The sequence below is a fragment of the Cuculus canorus genome, chromosome 1 (genome assembly GCF_017976375.1).
Source record: "Cuculus canorus isolate bCucCan1 chromosome 1, bCucCan1.pri, whole genome shotgun sequence".
NCBI lineage: Eukaryota > Metazoa > Chordata > Aves > Cuculiformes > Cuculidae > Cuculus > Cuculus canorus.
Window position 1 is genome coordinate 176,446,135 of NC_071401.1, and position 25,570 is coordinate 176,471,704.

The following is a 25,570-nucleotide window of genomic DNA, read 5'->3' on the forward strand; positions in this document are numbered from 1 at the left end:
CAAATGTATCACCCCTGTAATCTTTTTTCTTAGTATGGCATATGTTTACTCTGAATCTATAATATAGCATTTTTAAACAATCTTCTTTCTATCTGAACACATTTTATCCTTTTAGCTGCTAGTTTTAATTAATTTTTAACACATCATAATTTTAACATAATTTCCCCTCTAAAAATAAAAGCACTGCTGCAGAGATTTTTTGCAGCCTTTTAAATTCCTTTAAGAATATTGAACTTGCATCCATTGTGGTCACTGTCGGTCACAAACAGAGGAGTTGCTCAGTAGAGATGTTTTGAATCTGAGTCTGCATACTGCTCAGGGCCAAGTCAAATGGTGCTTTATTCCTTTGGGATTCTTTGACTGTCTGTTCCAAGAAACAGTCAGTAAATCTGTTAAATACAGCCTTGGGTCACAACCTGGTTGGCCAATTGAAATGTGTGTTTCTATGGAGCTTTCTGCTTTTGCAGTCTCTCAAATATTGCAAATGGAGTTTAGCCATCGCAGATACTGTCACCAATTTGTATGGACGTTAGTCCAGTATTCTTCCTGTTAAGGCATGAAGTTGCTTGTGATGCAGTTAACTCCTAGCTTTCTGCAACATGTATCATTCTTTCTTCATTGGTATTCCTCCTCTGTCATTGCAACATGAAGTTGTATCCAGAGATGATGGTAAGAAAAGGAAAATCCTTCAAAGTGTGCCAGATCAAAGCTGCTATAATTTTTAGTGTTGATGAGATAAATAAGAACTGATCCTTAGCTTACCACTGGATAACTAGATACATTTTTGTTTAGGGCTTTTTCTGACTCAAATGTCCAAATCTTTTGAAACTTAATATTGTAATGTTATAACCTTAAAGCTACTTGATTCCTAAGCAGTGTGTTGTAAATAGCCTGAAGTGAATTTTTTGTTGCTTATTTGTCTGGTTTTCTTTTAAAAAAGCCCCAATATGAAAGTGATATTAACTTGCCTCTGTGGCTGGATATACTGGAAATATGCAACCTGTAATCCTTCTCTCTCCCTTTTCCAGACAGAAAAGATGCAGGGGCCGGTGTACTCTGTCTATACGGTTATGGAATTTGGAGAGCTAGTTATGGCTGTAAACAAAATGTCAGTGACATAAATCGCCATCCGTTATGAATCCAAAGTAAACAAGCTGAATAAAGTTTTTCTTGCTATGGATGATTTGCATGCAAGTTCTTTGCAGATAATACCTGAAGTTTGATGTAGGTGAATAATGCAGATGAGAATTTCATGCTTTCAAAGTTTGTGTTTGTCTTGCTGCATTATGAACATGCTACTGTTTCTGATTAGGTTATAATCAAAACCTAAATAGCTCCTGCTTTGACCGGGAATGTTTAAATTGTCCTATTTTCATGAACCAAACAACTGATAGGAAAGGCTGGTGTTCTTCATAAGTTCTTAATGTTGGATAGGCTTGGCTCAGTACCAGAGTCAATGATGAAACATCAATTATTTTCTGTAACATTGCACTAACCATTACCATGTTGAAAAACAAACTTTAGAAGCATTTTCCTCATGGGAAAATTGTAAAATATATTTGTACAGAAATGCCAAATACAGACTAGGGTCAGCCTTTATTGTTTAAAGGAAACTGTTCTTATTTACATGACAACTGAACTTAGTTCAAGGATCTCATTAAATATGGCTGCTTTTAGTTAAGTAGCCAGGTTGTCAAGAATCATAGAATCATGGAATTGTTTGGGTTGGAAGGGACTTTAAAGATCATCTCGTTCCAACCCCCCTACCATGAGCAAGGACACCTTCCACTAGAGCAGGTTTCTCAGAGTCCCATCCAACCTGGCCTTGAACACTTCTAGGGATGGGGCATCCGCAGCTTCTCTGGGCAACCTACCCCAGTGTCTCACTACGCTTATAGTGAAGAATTTCTTACTTACATCTAGTCTAAATCTGCCCTCTTTCAGTTTAAAGCCATTACACCTTGTCCTATCGCTACATGCCCTTACAAAAATCCCTCTCCGCCTTTCTTGTAGGTAGTAGAAGTCTGCTATCATCTCTCTCCAGAGCCTTCTTTTCTCCAGGCTGAACAACACCAACTTTCTCAGCCTGTCCTCATAGGAGAGGTGTTCCATCCCTCTGATCTTCATGGTCTTCCTCTGGACCCACTCCAACAGGAGGACAAGTGATAGTATCTATTTGTGACACTAGCTATATGAAAGATTTGTACAAAGGAGTGTTTTGAAGAAATGATCACAAGTGTCAGAAAGTAATTTACTAAAAATGGCTTCAATGATAAAGAGAATCCTGCTGTTAATCTGAATCATTATATTTAAATAGGACTTGTGTTTGTACTCCTTGTTGTATAACTTAAAAGCAGTTAGAATGAGTATATAGTAATATTAATTTTAAATTGCCAGGTTCTATGGGTTTAAGAGAGAATAGAGGAAGGAGAGAACAGTTCTTCTATCCCTCTGCTCTGCACAGACCAGCATCAGTCAACCCATTCCTGTTAGCTATTTGTCTAAAAAGCTTCAAGCCTGGAGATTGCATAGCCTCCACAAGACCTTCTATTCCGTTATTTATTATGTATCTTTGCTTTTGGGTTGTGTTTCTCTGTCTGATGTGTCCGTGATATTTCAGTTGTTCAGGTCCATGCAAACAGCAACAGTGAAGTAGGTTCATGATCCTGGTTATCTTCTGCCCTATTGCAACAGTGGCTAACTCCAGATGCTTCAGAAGAAAACAGGGTAGAAGATGTGGAGATGATTTGCCTGTTCCTGATTATCTGATATGTAGATAAGGGCACCACCAGAGACTCTAATGCATGAAATGCAATCTCTCTTCTAAAATCTGTAGGCATTGCAAATTGAATATTCTTGCTGGCTTTATACACTTTTGGCTATGCAGTTATTTTCCACTCTTAACATTCTGTGGTAGAGAGCGTCACAGTTTGTCTGCATTTTATGAAAAGTTATTTCCTTTTATCAGGCCTAAATTTGTTGTCTTTGAGTTTCATTCACCGTCTCCTGTCTTGTGTATTAGGCAATGTGGAGAACAAAAGCTCTCAACATGTCTTCTCTGGAGTATTCATTATTGGTTTTGGTTATATCACTTCTTGCTGGTGTTCTTTTAGAGATGAACAATCCATTTCTTTTCAGTTCTTCTCAAACAACATTTTCCTCATCTGTCCCATAAGCCTAGTAATTTTGCAATATCTTTATTTGAGATGGTGCCTCTGTTATTGCACACAATATTTGAAGGAAACCCACAATGCTGCTTGTTTATACAAAGGAATTCTAATAATTTCCCTGCTGTTTTTCATCTGAATTTATATTCACGTTAGCAACTTGTTTATTTTTTTCTTTTTGACTTGCAGCCACTCTTGGAATTGAAATTATAATTGTGTTATTTTGCTTTAAACTGAATGTGCTTGAAATTAATAGGAGGTTTCATTTTCGTTATGGAACACAAAGCTGAGTTTTTTTATTGCGTTTTCATGCTAATGGTGAAAGATATACTCCTGACCATATTGTCTTTTTTTGTCTTGTACGTATCTGTTGGACAGTTAAATATCACAACCTACTTTTTAATGAACTCTAATTAAAAGCTTGGTGTGAACTGTTGTGAAATTGTATTTGGAGTGTATCACTATTTACAATCACCATAGATCTTTTAGTGTTTTCCACATTTTATCTTATATAGCTGTCTAATTCATGCCCTTTCAAAGCTTTTTTTCTCAGATAAGTTTTCTCTATGTGGATGGCTGAAAAAGCTAAATAAAGACTGTTCAGGTAGAAAACAGTGTGTGCTGCTAGTCTTCCCTTGCAAAATAATTGTGTGTACCTTAATGAAATAGGCCTTTGAAGGTACTTTTGCGTTCTTTGAGATATGATTGTTTTGAACTCATTTACCTTTATTCTCTGGAGGTATTAGGGTTTTTTCCCTCTATCTTCTACGCTAGACACAAGGGCTGTAGGTGTCACTGCAACTTGAATAATTAAAATAGTCTAGTTTGTGCACCCTAATAAACGATGCAACTTAAAGCATGGTATACTTGCTTAAATGGGCTTACAGGTCAGGCATCACCTTTCACATAAACTTCTCAGCAAGTGAACTCAAATGTGCTAGACAGAGCCAGCAAATTATTTGGAAAACAAACTTCTGCAGCTTTTCTTGTTTAACTGACCACAAACTGATGCTCTTTAGGGACTGAGAATTATTTTTTTTCTTATGTTTCCTGTGGTTTCTTCATTCTAACTACCTTACTCAATAGTATTCACTTAGAAAGATGTATAGAAAAACTAGAAGTATCACGTTTTAAAAGTTGATGTGATTTGAAAAATATCTTTTGTGAACTTTTAAGTTATTTCTTCCCATTCTGGTGAATTGCAAATTAATTTTCAGCCGAAGGCTTAAATGGCCAAGAATCATTTATATTGACTGCCACAAGAACATTTTGTTAATTGAATGTAGTCTAAGAGCATCACATGGCATGTTTTTGCAGACATTGATGAATGTGGAACTGGAAGGCATAGTTGTGCCAATGACACTGTTTGCTTTAACTTGGACGGTGGGTATGACTGTCGATGTCCTCATGGCAAGAACTGCACAGGAGACTGTATCCATGAAGACAAAATCAAGCACAACGGTCAGATTTGGGTGCTGGAGAATGACAGATGCTCTGTCTGCTCATGCCAGGTTAGTAGAAATAGAAGTAGCTCCTTCTGTAAGGTAGTGGTAGGGGTTAAGGGCAGAGCATCACGATTCAAGTGAAAATCCTGTTTTAGCTGCCTTCTTAGGTGTTTGTGTGATGCTACAGAAAAAAATGGAATTATATATTATAAAAGGTTTTGGGGAGAACTTCTCTGCAACCTGTACGAGCAGAACTTCCATGGGGGGTTCATTATATAATGCTGGAAGAAGGATGATGGTACTATTTTGACAGCAGGGATGCCACCTGTATTTTCTGGGTAGGAGTAACACTATTTTCATGCAAAAAAAGCTGTCTGTCTAGACACATATTGGCGGTGGTGGCTGACACTAGCATCTCTAGCAGATCACTGTAAATAAAAGTAGGTTCTGTTTCTAAGTAATTCCGCTTAACATTCTCAAACGTTTGCTGTGGGGAGCTTGATCCCAAGCTAAATGCTGATGAGGGATGAAGTGAATACACTGCTTACAAAGTCCTGAGCATTTCTGCAGCTCAGGTTTCATGGGCATGAATTGAATTTCAGGTTACCTATCAGCTTCCTTATGTAAATAATGATGGAAGAGAGGGATTGATCTGGAAGTTTAAAGCAAGACTTGACTAGCATCCGTATGAGAATGACGTAAAGTTAGTTCAGTTATTAAGATTTGACCCTTGGGGTAGACACCCTTGGGTTTTATCACCCTAGAGGAGAGCTGCCTGAAGATTGCTTGTGTGAAGGATATATATAAGACAACAAGGGAACTTTATGGTAGTTACAGAGTATGTATTGTTTCTGCCTCTGTTTGAATTGTATTTTGACAGAGATATTGTATAGTGGGAAAACTTAGGAGCTGCTAGTGGCTTAGGAACAGCCAAAAATCAAATTTTGGTACAAGTACTGCTGGAGTTGTGTAAATTTCTGCCACCACTCTATGTCTTCCAACAGAGTGGATATGTGATGTGTCGGCGAATGGTCTGTGACTGTGAAAATCCCACCGTTGACCTATTCTGCTGCCCTGAATGTGACCCGAGGCTCAGCAGTCAATGTTTACATCAGAGTGGGGAGCTTTCTTACAACAGTGGTGACTCCTGGATACAGAATTGTCAGCAGTGTCGCTGTTTGGTAAGGCTCCTGATAACAGCAGCAGAGACAGCAGGGAAAAACAATATGAGATATTCTGATCTGTGAATAGTTAATTTTCATGCATTATCATCCATTTAATTTCCCTCAGAGTATGTGTATAGTCAAAATCTGGTGTTCACAGATTTTTGTAAGTATGGTCAAGTTCCAGTCAAAAATGTGTTTTTACACAATAGACATAATATAAATTATTTAATCATGAAGATTGTTTTAGCAAAGAGTGGAGGTCATTTGGGTATGACACCTACACAGCAACATGGATGTGTTCATTCATTCAAAGACTGATGAAGCTGTATAAGGAAATTCTAAATATGTATTTATTATCTCAGTTGATAATTTCAAAGATGCTGATAGACTGAAATTTGCTTATTCATTCAGTCATTTTGAGTAACAGAAAAAATAAGAAGATGTGATTTATTTTTCAAAACAGTGAAATGAGGTTTGAAGAAAAATTTGTTAAAGCCTGTAATCTTTTTCCTATGCCTGTGTTTCAGAGTCTGAGCAAAAACTATTCTGCATAATGCTGCTCAGGAAGCTTCTGTGACCGAAAAAATCTGAAGACAAAAACAACTAGGTGCTGAGGGGCATGGTTTAGGGATTGATAGGAATGGTTGGACTCGATGATCCAGTGGGTCCTTTCCAACCTAGTGATTCTATGATTCTGTGATTCTCCAATTTTAATACCTAGTTCATCTAACAGCTTTGCCTTGTCAGGGTATCATGAATAACAGCAAGAAACCAGTTTCTTTAGACATAATGCTTTCAGTGTTACCACTACTAAAATCCAATGAACTAGATTCCCAGGTGCTTCATTAAATGCCTTAAAACCAAACAAAATCAACGCAAAGTTTGTGATCTCAATATGTGTTTCTTTTTTTCAAGATGTTACTCCTCTAACTAAAGCCTTCTTTTTTTCAGTTGTCAGGAGTTTTTGGGGGTGACAACATGTTGTCTACTTCTTGTACTGTCCATAACTGTAAAACATATATTGAAATATCAAGATCAGTGACTGCTCTTCAAAGATTGCTTTCTTTCTTACCATCGTGTGATTAAAAAAGAGGAAAATTAGCCTAGATGAAAATTTTGTAAAAGATTAACGTCACAATACTTTCTGCAGCAAGAGGAGTAAATTTGGAGCTATGGCAAATCCCTGGGAATTTTTTTCAGCTTTTGCTCTGGAGATATTGAACTCCTCATTCTCAAAGCCTTAGATAGAGTGTTTGTGAATGAACTTCTTTCCTAGGGCTAAATGTTGTGCTCTTTGCCCCCCTTAAATCCAGGCTGCTCAAGCTGCACTTAAATGAGCTGAATAAGCTGGAGGTCAGAGATGGACCTGCTCCAAAAGAAATATGCATTAATGACTTCTGTGAAGTCTTTTCTTTGGCCGGTAGATCTGGAACTTTGGCCCTTGTCCAGAGTTGAAGGGAAGATGCCCCAGCTTCTAATAACTGATGTGAATAATCAGACATCTTTAGGTTTGTGTACACACATACAGTAATTTCCCTTAAGAATATGCTGGCCCAGACAAGTCTCTGTTTTGACCTTTTCATTCCCTGGCTGTATTAAACCCATCACGCAGAAAGCATGATTAAGTTTGAAAGTTCAGGTGTTCTGATCGTAGCATCCCCAATGTGTGGTAGGTGGGTGGAAGTCCTCTCACTGAAAAGGTGCTCGTGTTCCCTGCTACACTGGGCTGCTGGTAGCTTGTAGTTCAGCCAATGCATTTGTAACTGTGGCAAAGATAAACTGGACCATCCACAGATGAATTTTAGGGCTTCATATGGTGAACCAGCAGTCCAAATATGAGTAAGAACTAGGTGAAACAGGACATTTCAAAGCCCTTTTGCAGTACAGCCTGATATGGCTTCTGTCACTTGCAGAAGTAGGAAATCACAAGAACAGATCCATATACTGTATCGCATGACGTTTATGGAGAATTTTCAGCTGCAACTTGATGCAGAGCATTTTGAAGTAACTTAAAAGTAACACACTTCCTAAATACAATGCAGAAAAAAGCACCCAGTTGCTGTGTCTCCCACAGGCAGTGAATATCAGTGTTCTCTGCATTTACTTCTGAATAGGACCAGATGGATTAAATTAGCCAGTAAAGAAATATAGTGCTGGGTCAGAGGAATGGGTAGTGAAGCAAAGAAAGAGGTAATAATCTTCTCTTATTCTTGTATTATTTGTAAACAGCAAGGTGAAGTTGACTGCTGGCCCTTGCCATGCCCAGAGGTGGATTGTGAATTCACAGTTCTCCCCGAGAATGAGTGCTGCCCGCGCTGTGTGACTGACCCCTGCCAAGCAGACACCATTCGCAATGACATCACTAAAACCTGCCTGGATGAAACCAACGTTGTTCGCTTCACTGGATCTTCTTGGATTAAGCATGGCACAGAGTGCACCCTCTGCCAGTGTAAGGTAAAAAGTGTAAAATTTAAGCGGAGATGTCTTTTTTCCATCTTGTTCTATTGCATATAATATTAATACACTGATCAGTGGGTAGTTGGTGTCTACACTTGTTTTAAAGCAATGGAGATCACAGTAAAAGTGTTCAACTTTCTTAATTTCACTCTTGCATATGATAGAAGCATGGTTTAATGTACTAGCAGATCAGAAGCAGGACAGCAGCCTGTGCTGCAGTGTGCTGTGGACAAGCTGGTGGGCTCAGCTTTTCCACCAGGATAGCTGAATTCAAGTTGATCACAGTTCTTACGATATAGCTCCATGTTATCTTGGAAACATACACAGTAACAAATAATTATATAAGGCTAGACTTCACGCAATAAATTTGTTCTGTGTGGTACTGTAGCGTTATCAGAACATTGAATTGAATTTTAAGAATACTAATTGTTTTGTAAATAAAAGGACTAGTTATATGGTTACATAGCTTTTTTGCTTTAAAATTGATAGTAGAATCAACATAATGTTTAGAACATTTGATAGTTTTTGTAGTCAAAGGAATTCATTGCAGATAAATGCCGATGGGCTTATGTGGATTCTGGCATCTGTTCTTCAAGATGCAAAAGAAAAGGAGGTTAAAATAAGCTTTTCCATTCAAAACAAGCCTATAAGGTAAACTGTATTTTCCACTATCCAATACTGAAGAATGACAAAGAACGTTTCCGCAGTTGCCAAGGAGAGAGGAGCAGGACTCATCCATAGATCTTTGAAATTCACAGTTGATTGTAATCTTTATTCTATATCTTTCCCAAGCACGATACTTCCCAAACTCTAGTACATGGTACAATTAACTACTTAGGAAAGATGCTCGTGAGCAATAATCTAACTTTAAAACCTCCTCCCGTGAGAGATGGGAAGTAAAAGATCATGTAGCAGAAGCTTTCAAGCTTTACCTTCTTCCTCCAGTTTGCCTGATGCAATACTGTGTGCTACAGCAGTCGCTGCTGTTGAGGCATAGCTGTGTATCAGTTCTGCTGACGACCACTTGTGTGCTGCTCCCATGTGCCCTTTTCCCTTAAGCAAAGACCAAACCTTAAGCATCGACTAATTTGGATTCAGTGTAAACACATACATAGACTAATAAAATCTATTCCTGCATTGTGGACATATATAAGATTAGAATAGATACTCTGCCAAATGCCTTAGATTTAATATGGCTCATGTGTGAGTCTGCATAACAGTGAAGATGTACGACTTTGTCCCTCAGCATGCCAAATCTTACTTTTGAAATACTCTTTGTGCTCATATTGGCAGCATTTTAATGTTGTAGTCCTGCATGCAAGCAACCTCTCCCTCCAGATCAGGTTAGTGCTGTGCCCAGTTTGTATGGTTCTCAGTCTCATTCGTCCTATGTCACCCCACTCTTTTCTTGCAGAGCATCATATGGAAGGTCAAAGCTCCACTCTAAGCCTCTCTAAGCAAGCTATAGGAAAATAGGTTTAAACAAATCCTTTAAGAATTCAGAAACCTTGGCATGAGCTAAAGCTGATTTAGCCGCAAACCGTTTCAAATCACAAGGAAAGAGGGTGAACAGTAGGATTGTCTAACCTCCCGTAACAAAAGATGTGAAAGAAAATGCTTAAATTATTCAGACTTTGGTCCTTAATCAGTCTGGCCAGTATAGTTAACTGAATGTACTTGGAGTAATTTAAAACTAAGATACCTTTTTTATTTGCAATGCAAGACTCAAGAGAAGAGGCAGTAGAGATGCAGGGAGCAATTTCTCTAGTACTTTAATGATGTCCATAGGCAATCTGTTCCTTCAGTTGCTAGTAATCTTAGCAGAATGTCCAGACTATCAGGAAAAACTTTATAGATTAATGTTTTCTGGTGTTACAGCCTGAATGTATTAACTTAAAGCATTCAGGGCTAAATAAAACCCAAAGTCCCTTCTGCCTGATCTGAATAAAACTCACAAGTGCCCTGTCTTGTTCGACAGCTTTGTGTGCTTGAACACATGCCTGATACCTTTATGTCGGAGGCATTTCTTCCACTGATCCCAGCTTCTTTCAGTTTGACTATTGTAGCTCTGGGATACACACCACAGCAAACCAAACAATTAGAAGAGTCAAAATAGCCCATTTCCTTGGGCAAGGAAAGGACATGATGACACTGTTAGAAATCCAATCAAAATCTGTATATTCGGATCTGCTGGGTGTTTGCAAATGGCTGAGATGGTTAAATTTACTTGTTTTGTACAAAATGCTACTTGTTTCAATTCTTCTTTCTGTTTTTCCTTCCTTTAGAATGGTCACGTCTGTTGCTCAGTGGACCCACAGTGCCTTCAGGAACTGTGACACCAACAACCACCTCTCACAAGCAGTTTCTGGTTAAAGAATTTTCCTTCACAAAAAAGACCTTTAGACCAAAAATTGTACAAAAGTAAAACTAAAATTAGATTGGTTTTGTTCATCTGAAGTGCAGAAATGTGATGAACTCAGTTACCTGAATTAGAGTGAAATTTATGGGACTCAAGACAAGCTCAGATGTGTAAACCTTCGTATGAGATTAGGCCTAAATCTTCTGGCTATTTGTCTGTCTGACATCATTATGCAGAATATTTAGGTTAGTGTAAAGTGACACATTGTAATGCTGTACATAATGATGTCAGGATCCAAAATCAACTAGGAGCTCTTACCGGGTCTTCTGAAGCTTTGAGAGTCCAACGCTTGACCAGATGCAGAGTTTTTTTCCTAATCATCTTTGGATCTGCACAATTGTATTTGATTGCTCACTGCAGAATTTAGCGGATGTTTGAGTAAAAGGATGAAGCCTCCAGGAGTAAAGAACCTAGCAGCTAAGATGTGATATGTACAGTATGTGCGCTGAAAAAAATAACAAACCATAGAAGTTATTGTAAAAACAAAAAAAAAACCAAAAAAAAAACCAAAAAAGAAAAACCGTGATTCACAGGCATGGCTTCTTAATGTTTTCTGATGGGAAAAGTCATCAATATTTCCTTGTTTTACTGCACTTACTATTATTTCTTGATTGAATTTGTTCAGTATAAGCTTGTTATTGTGCGAATTTAAATAAATATTTCTCTTACCTTAAGTTTATGTTTGTCTTTCCTTTTCAAGAATGTCATTTTCATGCATGTTCGTTCATCGCCAGCATGCCTAGGCAGCTGTGCAATACATGTGGAGTATCGCCAGTCTAGTTCCTCTACATGCAGGAGTTTCTGCCCAGCACAGCCTTATGCCTGTCATGTCTTATCTGCGTTGTTCTTCTGAGAATACATAAATAATTTCATACATCTGAGTCACTGCAGTGGACTGAGCAGACCAGTTCATGTGCCTAAAGATCGAATCCTACGCACCAGGCGGACGCTGTCACCCAGAGTGGGTACAGATCTCTTGTGTGTGACTTGAATCTGTTCAGATTTACAGGGGATCCTCCCCAGATTCCTGCTGTCTCCAGCTGTGCTGGGCTGGTTTGTTGTGCTGAAAGCTCCACGGTTGGTTTATGTGTTTGTGTAAATCATCTTAGTGCATGGGGTTCACTTCAATATGCAAACCCTATTTTCATTACTGTACTGGTGGAACAATAAATAAAAGAGGCTACGTGCCTATGTTATTCTGGGAAAGAAATAAATAATGCAGTGCTTCTAAATTACAGGCTAAAAAGGCTGGATTGTAATGAATGCATCTTGAACACTGGAGGCAAAACAGGTGAGGTGCTGCCAAGGATGAGTATTTCTTTTAAATACTGCATTAGTAGTTGCGTTCTGTTCAAAATGCCTTGTTTCTCTTCAGCATCTCTCTTACCAGTTTGGCAGATTGTCATGCAGCCTGGACAGGCAAAACTTCCATTAATATCGTACCTGTGTACTATTACAAGGGAAGTCCATGTGTGTGTTTTCTACAGAACACAATTATTTTCCTGCAAACAGATGCTGCTTTCTAATGTTTTATGTATAGTAGGAGATCAAAGGAATGCCATACAACTGCATGTATCTGGTAAGTATTTCCTTGAGCCTTAGTGTCTGTTGGGTGCTGGATGTTTTTGGAGCAGAGAATACGGAGGATGCTAGACCACTGAATGCAAATAATACAAACAAACCCCAAACCTAAAAATCTGAACAAAATGCAAAAAAAAAACCCAGAACTGATAGTTACATTGGACCATTAAAGCTATGAAGATTTTCAGACTGAATACATCTTCATTTTCACCTCGTCCATAAATAACAGATGCTCAAGGGTTTTACTGTATTGTCCAGCTTCTGGCAAGATGCAATCAAAGTTTTTAGAGAAAAGTGCTAGCTCTTTGAATAAAAAAAAAAATAAAAGAGCTGCTTTTTCTACAGTCTTTTCTTGCCTGCTAGTAATTTTCAGGAGGTCATGTTTTCCCCGTAGATGCAGAGGCATATCTCCAGTGGATTTCAGTGGCAGCTGTACGCCTATTTCTGAGAGAAGGTTTAGCAGAAGGTGTTACTGTTTAGGAATCGCACTTGAATTTAAGTTAAGAATGGGCATAAGGTAGACATAGGAAATGCATGAAGACCAGATCTCTCCTTTTGAAAAGAGCGAATGTTTTTCAAGTGCAGAATCCTCAGGCTCTGGCATGGGCTGTAGAAAGCTCTGAAGAAAAGCAGTGGAGCCAGTAGAGAGGAGAGCAGATAGCCACTGAAAAGTTATAAACAACCCCATTTGGGGTCCATGGATAAATAAGGTTCAGGTCAGGCAAATGTCCCTGCCCTTTACCTGGTTCAGTGCATCCACCAACATCAGATTTAGACCAATAACAGATATGAGAACCAGATGGAAAACTGTCTCCAATTTTTTTCTCAATCCTTTCTCAAAGGTAAAGTAATATTTGTGCGATACCCCAGCTTTTAAAAAAAAAACTGGAAAACAAGCACCTCTCCTTTTGTTGGCTGCCCTGACCTGAATGTTGTAGGATCCTTTTTCTGTTGTAGGTTTGTGAAGTTCAGTGCAATAAACCAAGACATAATGTAGTAGCTAAACTTTAAATCAGACTCTTGGAGGGACAGTTAGTGTTACACGTTTGTAGAGAGCGGAGGTCATACTGCTGAACAAAGCTGGAATTCTCTGCTAAATAAAAAATGAGAATGGGCTGAATGAATATTATCTAATTTATCAATGTTCAAGGTTACTAATCGGTTGGGAGTTCTGCTAAAGGTCAGCAAACTCCAACGAGACATTACAGTGGCCCTCCTTTTCATTGCTTTTCACCTCCTTCTCCCCATCTCCCTCCTGTTCAGTCAAGCCAGTAATTAGTAGCTCATGTTTTTAATTTTCCTTGAAAAGTGAATTTAAATATTAAAAATTTATACCTCATTTCCAGGCCTAAATTATCTGCCAGACCATATAATCCGTAAAAAAGATTATATTTCTGAATGATGTGGGTACGTTATGCTCTCTTACAAGCCTTTCATTATTGATGCACTGTTTGTAGTGTTTGCAGTACCAGAATTCAATAACTTTCATAAAAGAATTGTCACCTCTCTGCAGAATAATTGCCCTCAGTTAATGGACCTACGCATATAAAGGCAGAGATGTCTTCGGTTACAATGCTGAGTTAAATGCTATGGTGAAATAAGTTGACAAAAAGCACCAGTGTTGTAAACTATTAAAGAAGGAGTTCACTGTGCAGCTGCAAATTTCTAGTACTTGCAAATTTAGCATGAGTAAGGATGGGGACTGGCTGCCTCAGCCTTCCTTGTGGCTAAGGACACCTTCGTCTTCTGTGAGAGCTCAAGTCATAGTTGAAATACTAAACATTGCTTATTTCTAGCATGCCTAAAAGTGGATATTTATGGAGAGGGTGCTGAAAGACTGCCTTCCTTCAATGTCAGCGTTGGGTCTTTCCATTAACAACATTGGGCTATAGCAGTTCACCCTGGGGCACGTCAGAAAAACACAACTTCATGAGCCAGAGGCCAGATCTCAGATCTTGCTGTGATGCAGCAGCAACAGCTGCTGACTTCAAATGCAGGATGTGTATGGGGTGACAGCATCTCCTCCACAGGCACGGTGAGTCTCACCTCGGATAGATTGCCTGTTTCCCTGCTGTGGAGAGATGCCCAGCTTTGGGGCAGAGGGCATGGGCCACGCACTGCTAGAGGGTCTTCTCCAAAGCGGAGGAGGCTCCCATTGCAGAATGGTGATGGTGCTCAGCTCATGTGGCCTCTCAATATGCAGGTACTCCCTTGGTTTCTCAGACAAAAATAGCAACAGCTCTAAAATAGGGCTCAGCTAGTTATTTTTTAACAGTGAAACTTACTTACAGGCAAGTGCAGTTTAATTTGCCCCTACACCAGTTAATAATTTAAGTTAAAAATTATTAGATAAATTTTGCCAACTACGTAAAGAAGACTAGAGCAGCTCTGGCATCTTCTGAAGGGGTGAGCAGTGGAGAAGGGTCTCTTCTGCAGCGCACTGGTAAAGCTTTCTACTGTCACATCTTCTGCCCAAGTTACAGCCGTATTCACTAAGTCACAATCTTGGCCATCTCTTCTGTTGCTATATTTGTTTCTAATAAAAAATGTAAAACTTCTTGTTGTTTTAGCCTAATCTCTGTCCTAGGAGAAAAGATAAAGTGTACCACTGGATTTTTGAGTAAGAAGAAGCATTTTAGAGAGAGTCTGAAAAGAAAACTATTACGTTGAACACCATTTCTCTCATCTCTGCAGTGGCTGTTGATTTGCAAAGTAAACAGCCACGAGCGTATCAGAGTATTTCACTTTTTTTTAGTTTTGTCAAGATGGTGCTAATGCAAAATGATTGAAAGAAAAAAATCAATTGTTGAAATCAGTTACTCATTTACATTTGCTCTAACCGGTATTTTCTTGTTGGCAGAGTTTACGCAGTCTGTAAAATGCCAAATAGGCATTGTTTACTATAACGGGAGATTTGCAGGCCTGTATGCTACTAATCTGTTCATAGATTATTTTTATAACATGAAACTTTAACTACTACAAAGCATAATAATCTATTGATCACATAATATTTCATCCATAAGAGAAATAAACTCAATTACTATGCTTCATTTTTAAATCTGGTTTTGTCAGTCATTTTACCATTTTAGACTTTGAATGTAACTGCCAAGGTATATGTTATATATCAGCAGTGTTTCTTGGAACTGTAACATAAAATTGTTGAAGGGGTTATTTTAGGACTGAGTCATATTTAACAACCAAAATAACTAGAGCTGCATCACCATAGCTAGAACATCCATCTAAATAGAACAGCAGAAACAAAGTACAGACTCGAGTGCAATTTCATGATGAGGAGGGAGGGAAATTTTGTTCAGTGGGAGCAGGGAACAAAACAGAAAAACAAGCAACAGCTGCACTGATGTTAATTGGACTTTGACACCATTTCTCACAATATTCTACTTGAGAAACTGTCTTCCACTGGCCTGGACAGGTGCACCCTCTACAGGGTAAAAAACTGTCTGGATGGCTGGGCCCAAAGAGTTGTGGTAAATGGACGTAAATCCAGCTGGAGGCCAATCACAGGTGATGTCCCCCAGGGCTCAGTGCTGGGTCCAGTTCTGTTCAATATCTTTATCAGTGACCTAGATGAAGGGATTGAATGCACCCTAAGTAAGTTTGCAGATGACACTAAGCTGGGAGGAAATGTTAACTTGCTCAAGGGTAGGGAGGCTCCACAAAATCTGAACAGGTTGGATCAACGGGCTGAAACCAATGGGATGAGGTTTAACAAGGCCAAGTGCAGAGTCTTGCACTTCTGACACAAAAATGACGTGTGGCGTTACAGGCTTGGGGAAGAGAGGCTAGAAAGCTGCCTGGCAGAGAAGGACCTGAGGGTGTTGGTTAACAGTCGACTGAACATGAGCCAGCAGTGTGCCCAGGTGGCCAAGAAGGCCAATAGCATCTTGGCTTGTATCAGGAACAGTGTGGCCAGCGGGACCAGGGAAGTGATTCTGCCTCTGTACTCAAGCACTGGTGAGACCACACCTCTAATACTGTGTCCGCTTTCATGCCCCTCACTACAAGAAAGACGTTGAGGTGCTGGAGCGGGTGTTCGGGGAAGAGCAATGAAGCTGGTGAAGGGGCTGGAGAACAAGTCTTACGAGGAGCATCTGAGGGAATTGGGATTGTTCAGCCTGCAGAAGAGAAGGCTGAGGGGAGACCTTATTGTTCTCTATAACTACCTGAAAGCAGGTTGCAGACAGGTAGGTGTTGGTCTCTTCACCTAGGTGATAAAAGAGGCAATGTCCCCAAGCTGTGCCAGGGGAGGTTCAGATTGAACATTGGGAAAAACTTTTTCAGTTAAATGGTTATCAAGCACTGGAATAGACTGCCCAGGGATGACTGGGTCACCATCCCTGCAGGATTTAAAAGACAGGTAGATGAAGTGCTTAAGGATATGATTTAGTAGTGGACAGGTACGGTTGGAGTTGATGATCTCAGAAGTCGTTTCCAACCTAGAAATTCTATGATTCTATGATTCTTATTCAATCCTCTCCTCTCTTTTAACGACTGCTGGTCTGAACAAGAAAAAGGATGCAGCCTTTTGTATGCCTACATTATTTCTTATTAGAAACAACCCCAGCTGCTCCTGCTTTTGAATATTTCATCTGACTGAGAGGACCACAGCCTTTTCCTGTTTATTTTTTCTTAGTGACTTTAGTAAACATGTAAAAAATACTTAGGACCATCACAATGAAAACAGTTTTCTCGCAAGACTGAGACTGGCCCACTTCAAAATCAGGCACTGCAACTTGTAAGCTGTGATCAGAATGACCCAGCTCTAACAGGCTTCTCTTGCAACCTTGCAAGTCATAATAATCCCCTTTTTGCTGCCATACATGAATTTTGAAGTCAAGTTGTTTGTCAATGCAGAAGGATGCGGGGGTAGGACTGAGACATCCCCGTCCCCGCAGGAGCCCCAACATATGCAGCACATGGCCCAGGAAAACTGAGGTCTGCCTTCAAATCAGGAACAAAAAGTTCTTGCAGTCTGAAAAAAATATTTTTCCTTGGAAACAGGCAAGAAACCAGGCCATTTAATTGCTTTCCAAGGCAAAAAATATTCCCATATTTGTCTCATTTACCCTCAGCATGGATAAAATGTGAGTGCTCACAAACATCCCCCAAAGAGCAATCCTCTCACTGCTTTAGTCTTCTGTCATCATGTGGCTCTGTAAAAGGTACCTCAGTCTACCGAGGATAAGCCCCCTCCCACGGCAAGCTTTCCTTCTGCAGGGCTTTTTTTGGGAGATGCACATGGGTGCCACTTTGCAACTGGTGCCTGTGTGGCCTGGACCAGGCAGCACACCTTCCCCTGCCCAGCTGGGTCAGACTAGTGACAAATGGACGTAAAAGCGCAGCTAATGCAGATGGTGTGAAAATTTGACCTTGCAGACATTACTGATGGCAAGATGGGTGTGTGTGTGTGTAATATTAACACTGCTTAAAGTAATCTTTTTTAAATTAATCTGTTTTGTCTTTTTGAGTTTCCATTGGGTGATAATTACATTTGATGGTCCCTGATACTCCTGCTAAGAACACAGCAGGTGAGGAAGAATTAATTCACTTTCCTCACTTGGTAAACTTGAGAGGCTGCTCAGCTGCTGCCTTCAAAGGAAGGAGCGCTGCAACCCACAGAGCCTGTGATCCCACCAAAACCAGCACAGCTCAGCAGAAACGCGTATCGCACCATCCTTGCCTGTTCTGGCAGTGAGTACCCTCCAGCCCCAGCAGCAAGAGCACTTGCTTTTAACAAGCCCGTCACATCAAATTAACTCCTTCACCACAGAGCTATTGGGTTGGCTTCCTCTGGCTGGAAACAGACTGGGGAAAAGTCAAATTACTGTTTTTCTGACTACATTACCCCCTGCTTGGTATTTTATTCAGAAAATTATACGCTGCTTCCACCTACATCTCCTCTATGGGCACCAATATCAGCACCTGGCAGATCACTTTCAATACTGTCTTATCTCAGCATGGCACTGGTGGTTCTCATAATAGATAATTCTATTCTGCCGTGTCTTCAAACTTTCTTACATGGGATGTATCACTCTTTCATTTAGAGATCACCTGTGTTGCTTCAGAAGTGTCAGCTACTGTTAACCACCCCTTTACAAAACCCCTTCCCACTGCGTATATCACATGTTCCTAAGAAGCCGTACAATTAACGTCACTGAATTTTGATAAATTAGGAGTCGAATTCTTACCCTTACTCTTACTCTTACTCAAATTGTGAAAATTTGAACTTATCTGCATTTCCTATTCCTCTGTGACTTGAACCAGACTGAGAAAATATTTGCTGAAATCCTAATTATTGTTTTTCTTCTGAATGAGGATTTCAGCAAACCAAGGATCCAGGTACTTTATTTTTCCTTAACACAAGCATCTTTCAAAATCTACATCCTAGGAGGTCAGTTTGCACCCCTGTACACAGGCCTAAATTCTTGAATGACATTTCACCACAATTTAAATCAATTCCCAGCAAAGCTATAAGTATTCAGGCATTTATATAATCCATTTAAGTGATCTTTATATTTCTTACATAGTGAGTTTTCATCAGTTTTGCATAATTTGCAAATGATTCACATATGATTTCATATGATTTTTGTATGCTTCATGTATTTGAATTGCTTCTTGTGGGTAATATACATTTGCACATAAAACTTCTCAGCTGTTGCATTTGGCTTTCTTGAGCTATTAGAATTTAAGGTTCACATATGAAATGTATCGTTGTGTACACCTGATCAGCAAACAAAACTCTATAGAGAACTGAATTTGGCCCAGTACACATAATACTGAAGGTAAACTTGCCTTTGATTTAGTATTTGAAATAGTTCCTGTGTTTTATTGTGTTCTTCAGCTGTGATCGAGCAGTTTGGCATAAATCTAGTTTATAAGTATTAACCTGGATTTCTGAACAATCAGTCTGTACAAGGTCAACTGCAGCCATTGCCTGCATGGTGTGAATCAAAACTTAAGACACATAGACATTTGGAACAATTTAGAAAAGCAGAGATTTCACTGTAACCAAAATGCTTTTCATGTACAAAAACCAAATATACACAATGGCTTCAAGTAAATCAGGCAATAAATTTTTCCCCAGGATTAGAGAGAGCAAAGTCAGTGGAAACTTAGGTGTGAATTTATAGTGTGTTTACTGAGTGGTGTGCTGCTCAACGCCAGAAAATACTGAGACAGCACCCACTGAATAGTACAGAAATTGGTCGGCTTCCTCAGGATGGAAAAGTGTCATGGACTGAAAAACGTCTGATGGTGAGCTTTACACACCTGATTAAAGGCAGCAGAACACACAGTCAGAGGACCATGATGGAAGAGCTGTATAGGGATGCTCTCACCTCCCCTCTACTGTGGTACAATTGACTTCTCTCTAGGTCACCTTCTAGTGAGTTAAGAGCAAGCATAGAGCAGCTACTGCACTGTGGCTGAAGTTCTTCAGGAGGTGATCAACTCATATTGCTATCACGGCTCTTGGCTGTCTAGCTACACCCTTAGTACTGGTTCAGGTTAAATGCACCTGGTTTGGAAAGAAACCTCCTGTAACAGAGAACTGGCAGCAGTGGGAGATGCTGGCAAAGAGGCTTGCTGTTTTGAATGGAGATGACCTGCCAAGGAGACGCCAAACAGAAAACAGGGAGTAAAGGTCCAGGGAATTCAGTAGAGAATTTACCTCACCTTGGAAACCAGGCCCTGAAGTATTTATGCACATGATAAATGAAAGTGTGTATTGACCCATGTTTTTTGCTAGGGTGGGAGCATTTACTTACACATTGTATCTGGCCTAGTGCAGAAGTACGATACCATCACTTTCTCTGCATGCATTGAGTTCAAAGAGGCTACAAATATGTAAGAACCTAAATTATGTCAATTAGAAATAAGGTTAGCCTATTTTGTTTGCAAAAAGACTAAAAGTTAAATCTGTTTTAAATCTACTGTGGTTTCTGAGGGGGAGGTTGGGTTGGCGATGTCAGGAAGGCCCTGGCTGTGTCCCTTGAAGTGTTGCAAAGGAAGGGATCCACTGGATACAAAGCTGCTTTTCAAGGGGTGCGCAATTAGGGGCAGTGATGCAAGAAATTGCAGACACAAAGAACAAGAAAGACTTGTAGACATGTGACTGAAAATCTACAGCTGTGAAAAGAGTGGCCCAATCTGTCCAATTGTGTGCCTTGGTGCCCCCAATTACAGATGCAACCTGTTGGTTTATCTTCAATGGCTTAGCAAGAAGATTACTTTCACAGAGGTTCCCTGATAAATGTCTGCTTGCTCATTAACATAGCTGACATTTTATAACTCCATTCAGATTTGCAGCCTTAGCTAATCCACATGCTATTTAGTTCACAGGCTAAAGTTCAAATGGAAACAAATTTTTGATCCTATTTGTACAACTGCATATAATTTCCTGCCCTCTTTTATGGTCAGAATAATAGCTTCAAACTCAGAAAAACCTCCAGAAAGCCTACAGTAGTAGAAAGCTCATCTATGTTCATTCTGAGATAAAATTGCTTTTAACTTTGAATACAATTTCTTCTTCTTAATCAATTTCACCTTTCGTTCTACACAGTAGCAGTTCCTCAAATCTATATTTCTTTCATACTCTGCTGATGCTACAGTTTTACATATGTATCCCCTTAAATCAACAAATATTTTTCAATATATTTAATTAAAATAGATATAGAATCTCACCTGATAGTGCATATTGTTAGAACTAATGTTTTTAACGTGGGATAATGACATAACACGCCAAAGTAAAGCCAAAATTTTAAGAATGCCATTTATCATGGCCTGCATTTTTAAGATTTATATCAGAAAATGTTTAGCCTGAAGAAATGAACATAACTCGAGAATTTTTTTTTTGCTGAAATACTTGCTTCAACACTGTAAATTTTCAGAGAGCAGTAATGAACCAGACGAATGCTTGATTTCAAGGTCTCCTTGGGACAAGGTAGAATAATTTGCATAAGTAAAAGCTATACTCGGCTGGCCTGCATTGCAGTGGCACATTTCAGTGCTCTTCTGGGATGGAGGAGCCTGGAGTGTAAGACTCTTCTCTGCCTCCTTCTTCACTTGCCCAGGAAACAAGTACCCAGCCGTTAGCTCTTGCACTCAAATGGTCCCATCTCCACCTTTTCTCTGTGCTTCTTTTTTAATCTGATAAAAAAACTTGGATGTTTTTGTTGCCCAGGACACCTGGATTCCTGTCTGTCCTATTACAAGTCATAGGGTGGGTGAGAGGAAGAATCCACCATTGATGTGCCCTGTAAGACCTGAGGCTGGGAGTTTCAAATGTGCTTTAGTGAGTGCGGCTTAGGAGACGGAAAGCTGAATACTACAGATTAAGGGCCCAGTGACAACAGGTTGTCAGCACTCACAACCCACACAGATTTACAGCTAATCAAATGACAGAATGACAGCTGATTATGAACTTGTCCATTTCAGTTATGAACTGCTAAATTTTTTTGGAAATATTGTCATATAGGAAAATAAAAATCATTTAATGAATAATTGCTAAAAAAAAATTATCCACAAGGCATAAAGTCTCACTGTCATTTTTAACTTACTAAGTAGATTTTATTCAATGGACGTTAGAGTCTTCTGTTAACACCCATGAAAATTCAAAAATATCATAATAGTCGCTGGAGAGCTCCGATTCTTTTCCCCATCTACAGTAGAAACAAATACAGAATTACAAGGGAAGCATTAATAAAAAAATGACAGTAAGGACTGCAAGGACTCATGCAAAATGCATTTCCTCATATGCATCAAGAGCTAACAATATAAAAAAACTATACAATTCATGCTTAATATACTGTGGTCTGATTTTTCAGAAAGAACAACATATTTTACACTAGACCTCAAATTGTCTCCATAAATCATAAACAGTTTGAAAACACTACTTCAGTGCAGCTGAGCAGAAACAGTGGCATTGTAGTGGCTTGTATTACGGTACAGTAAAGTCCCTACCATATTTAGGTGATAAAAGATAGGTAAGAAACTTGGTCCTGTCTTTCTGATCACAAGTTACTTACACTGACATGGAAGAATTAAAGCCAGTGAAGCTTGCACAGAGTATGAACAAACACAGGTAGCACTAGTGACCAAGAAAGGAGTTGTTTCTGAGCTACTTTTTAAGCAAAGAAAGCCGTTCCCTTCACTTCTGTGTGAAGGACTTCTCACCTTTCTTTGAAGGCTGTTAGTGGGACAGAAAAACAAACCAAAGACTCAGCTTGGGCATTTTTCCTCCTCCCTTTTCTTTTCCTTGCTCTTGTTTTTTTTGTTCCTGAGGTTTATCTGCTGAGGTTCCTGGCACTGTATGCACAATGATTTCGGCTATTAGACTTGTATTGCCTTCGTGTTCTCTGACCACTAAACCCTAAGCTAACCAAACAAGACATTGAGGAACATAACAGCATGTCTGGAAAAGCCAATAGGTCTGTTAAAACACAAATATATAGACTGTGCATTGCATGAATAAGAGGAATAAGAGGCAATTTAGGAGAACAACCTCATGTCTTCATAAGCAAAAATGGCTTGTTTCCTGTGTAGTGACATGCTTCTGAATCTCTTTCTTGTAGCCCAATTATATGCTTGTCAAAGATAGAGCCAGAAGGTCACAACCACTTTACTCTCCTCACTATATAAATCAGCCAACCAAAACTACCACTTCTTAATGCATTTGAATTATTTACGACTCCAAAACAACTTGAGGAAATACACTTCTAGGCCTGAATCTTAAAGCTAAAAGAGAAAAAAATTACATCACAAATCACTAGAAGTGGGCAACACAACACTGGGGAATACAGGCTCCTGGCATGCCTTCATTGGATAAGAAGTCATAGGGAGTGTAGATTTCTTTACCTTGTATGAAGTGTTCATTTGAAACTGCACCATCCTGGTATATCTTTTAATATGCTATTTGGATGTACAACTGAGGTACACGCAAACACAGCGTACCTCCCAAACAAGGACTGGGTCTTACTTCTGTTGGACTACATGTGCTAGATAGCTCAGCACTTAGCTCCTGCTGAAGCCTTGATAGGAGCCAAAACAAACACCTCATCAATTATTTCTAACCTGGTCTGTATGTTTGTAAAAATTCTTTGCCCAGCTCTCAAAACAAGGGCTGGAATCAGTGCTGCCTTTTAGGGGGCTGCTGAATCTGTCAGACCCAGAGGGGAAGCCTGGCACAGCTCTCTGCTCCTGGATCATGCATCCAGGTGCCCCAGTCCCAAAGACATTCCCCCTCTTCTGTCCCAGGCCACCTGCCCCACTTGCCAGCTGGTCTAGCTTGGTGCTGACAACACCCCCTCTTCATGCCCCGTGGTGGCTCCACAGGTACGTGGGACTCCTAACCCTGGTCTACTCCTGGCACTCAGTGCCCCCCATACACACAAGTATGAAGCCCAGAGAGCCCTGCAAATGGGGAAAAAACACCAGACATGGAATTCAGTAAGAAGTGGAGACTGACTGCATCCTGGCTGTGCAGGTTGGCACAGGACCAGCTCCTTTTCTTTCCTTCTCTGTTTTCCCACTCTTTTTATGCACAAAACCACTATGATCTCTTCCTTCCCTTACCCCAAATGCTTTTCTCTGAAACCTTCAAGGAACTCTGTAACCTGGGGCAGTGCCTCCAGTCTGTGGAGTGACCTGGAGAGCTTGCTCTCTGCCTCTTGGACCTCTGTGTCCCCTGCCCTGTGAGGCTGGGGCAGCCTTGGGACTAGAGCAGGATCTCCTGTCTTGGACTGCACCATTGGGGTTCCCCTGCCATCACGCCTTTGGGGCTGGGGGTATGAGCTTTTCACAGGCTGGTGGCCTTTGTGAGGAGGCAGGGGTGTATTGGGGTTCCCCCACCTGTGGCGTTCTTTGGGTATGTTGTGCCCAACTTTTGTCATATAATCCAGCACTCCTTACTGTCCCCTGTCCAAGAGCATGCCAGGTGACTGTTGCCTCAGAGGAACTTCCAGCTGGATCTCACACAACTATTGAGGCTATATCCCATAGGCCATCCTGAAGCAAAGAGTTCTTGTTAGAACTTAGCTGTAATAAGCTCTGTATTGACAAGGAATGGCTTGGAAGATTAGCCAGAGAAGGCATTCTTATGTACCTTTCATTGATATAATGAATATTTAAAGCAGAACGGAAATGCTTCAGCAGAATGAAGAGGGTGTCAGGTTCCTGTGGACCTTTTCAGGACAGAAGATGTTGTAGCTAAACAGGGATGCTCTTCTGAGTGGCAAAACAGAGTGGCAAGAATAGAGTGATGCAGTGAGTATTTTCAACACAGTGCTTCCGGTAAAAAATGGAACAGTTCTATACCTTTTTTCCCTGAGAAAACCCTCACTTCTCTTTGGTTTTGGCAGGAGGACCTGCCTCCAAAAAAGGCAACCAAACTGTGCAATCCAGCTAAGAAGAGACACTTCAGTCTCCATGCCCACCTGTAAAGTGCGGCAGCGATGAGTGGATATTCTCAAGGTGATATGGGCATGGGAAGTCCACACCTGTCTTCATGGGGCGTGGACTAAATCTGGACCTGTGGGGTCCAGCATGAAAAGGCACAGTGTTTAAAAGACCAGTGGACTTTCTGATGGCACCACATGGGAGGGGAGCTCTTTGCATGCTGTGACCAGGAGGTACACGCAGGCCCTAGTTAGACAGCATAGGTCCCAGCAGGGGGCACAGAGCCCTGCACAAAACCTCTGGGGCACAGAGAAGGGGGTTGCACACACTCTTTAGTTTAGTGTTGGTTGGGGGTTGGACTCCATCTTTTAATGCAGCAGGTAACTGTGTAGATAATCAAGCTTGTGTCTTGCATTTTCATTATGAGAGTTGTTCATGTTAATTACCGGGCTTGGATTTGCCTCCTCATAATTATTATGGAATCTGATTCACTCTGTGTTTCTCTTTGCTTTTGAGGGAATATTGAAGAACATTGCCACTGCTGACCCAGCTCCCCTTGTAACAAACCCCAGGAAGCTGCTCGTCAGGAACAGCACTGAGTTCTCCTCTGTGGTCCTTACAAAGCTACCCACAGCCTGCAGCCTGTGAGATGAACAACGTCTGTGCGCCTGGGGCGTGCAGCTCCTCCTCTGCTTGTTCCTTTTGCTGTGGCAGTCCCAGTGGTGTTTTGTCCATCTCACTGGTAACACTTCCAGAAATCGAAATAAATGCAGACAGGTGGAGTGGCTATTTAAAGTAACGGCAGTCAACAGAACAGATGCTTAGGATGTGAGTGCTGGTCTGTCATTAAGAGTCCTCCTATGGGATACCATGGCCCACTGGGACTTTCTGACTTATTAAGAACATTTTGAATAACTGTGTCTC

General features: G+C 40.3%; 2 protein-coding genes across 3 annotated transcripts in view; one reads left to right on the forward strand and one right to left on the reverse strand.

Moving 5' to 3' along the window:
- NELL2 (neural EGFL like 2) overlaps window positions 1–11,309 on the forward strand; it is a 148,310-nt gene extending 137,001 nt beyond the window's left edge. Inside the window, exons 17-20 of one of the 2 annotated variants that reach the window (XM_054074710.1) lie at window positions 4,485–4,678; window positions 5,617–5,793; window positions 8,008–8,232; window positions 10,521–11,309. In XM_054074710.1, the coding sequence (XP_053930685.1) occupies window positions 4,485–4,678; window positions 5,617–5,793; window positions 8,008–8,232; window positions 10,521–10,571 (647 nt within the window). In that variant the 3' untranslated portion in view covers window positions 10,572–11,309. The remainder of the gene's footprint in view (window positions 1–4,484; window positions 4,679–5,616; window positions 5,794–8,007; window positions 8,233–10,520) is intronic. The other variant, XM_054074699.1, reaches the window with a different exon arrangement.
- Window positions 11,310–21,813: 10,504 nt separating this feature from the next.
- Window positions 21,814–25,570, reverse strand: part of TMEM117 (transmembrane protein 117) — a 232,981-nt gene continuing 229,224 nt past the window's right edge. The window contains exon 8 of the transcript XR_008448091.1: window positions 21,814–21,912. The gene's annotated coding sequence lies outside the window, so the exon portion shown is untranslated. The remainder of the gene's footprint in view (window positions 21,913–25,570) is intronic.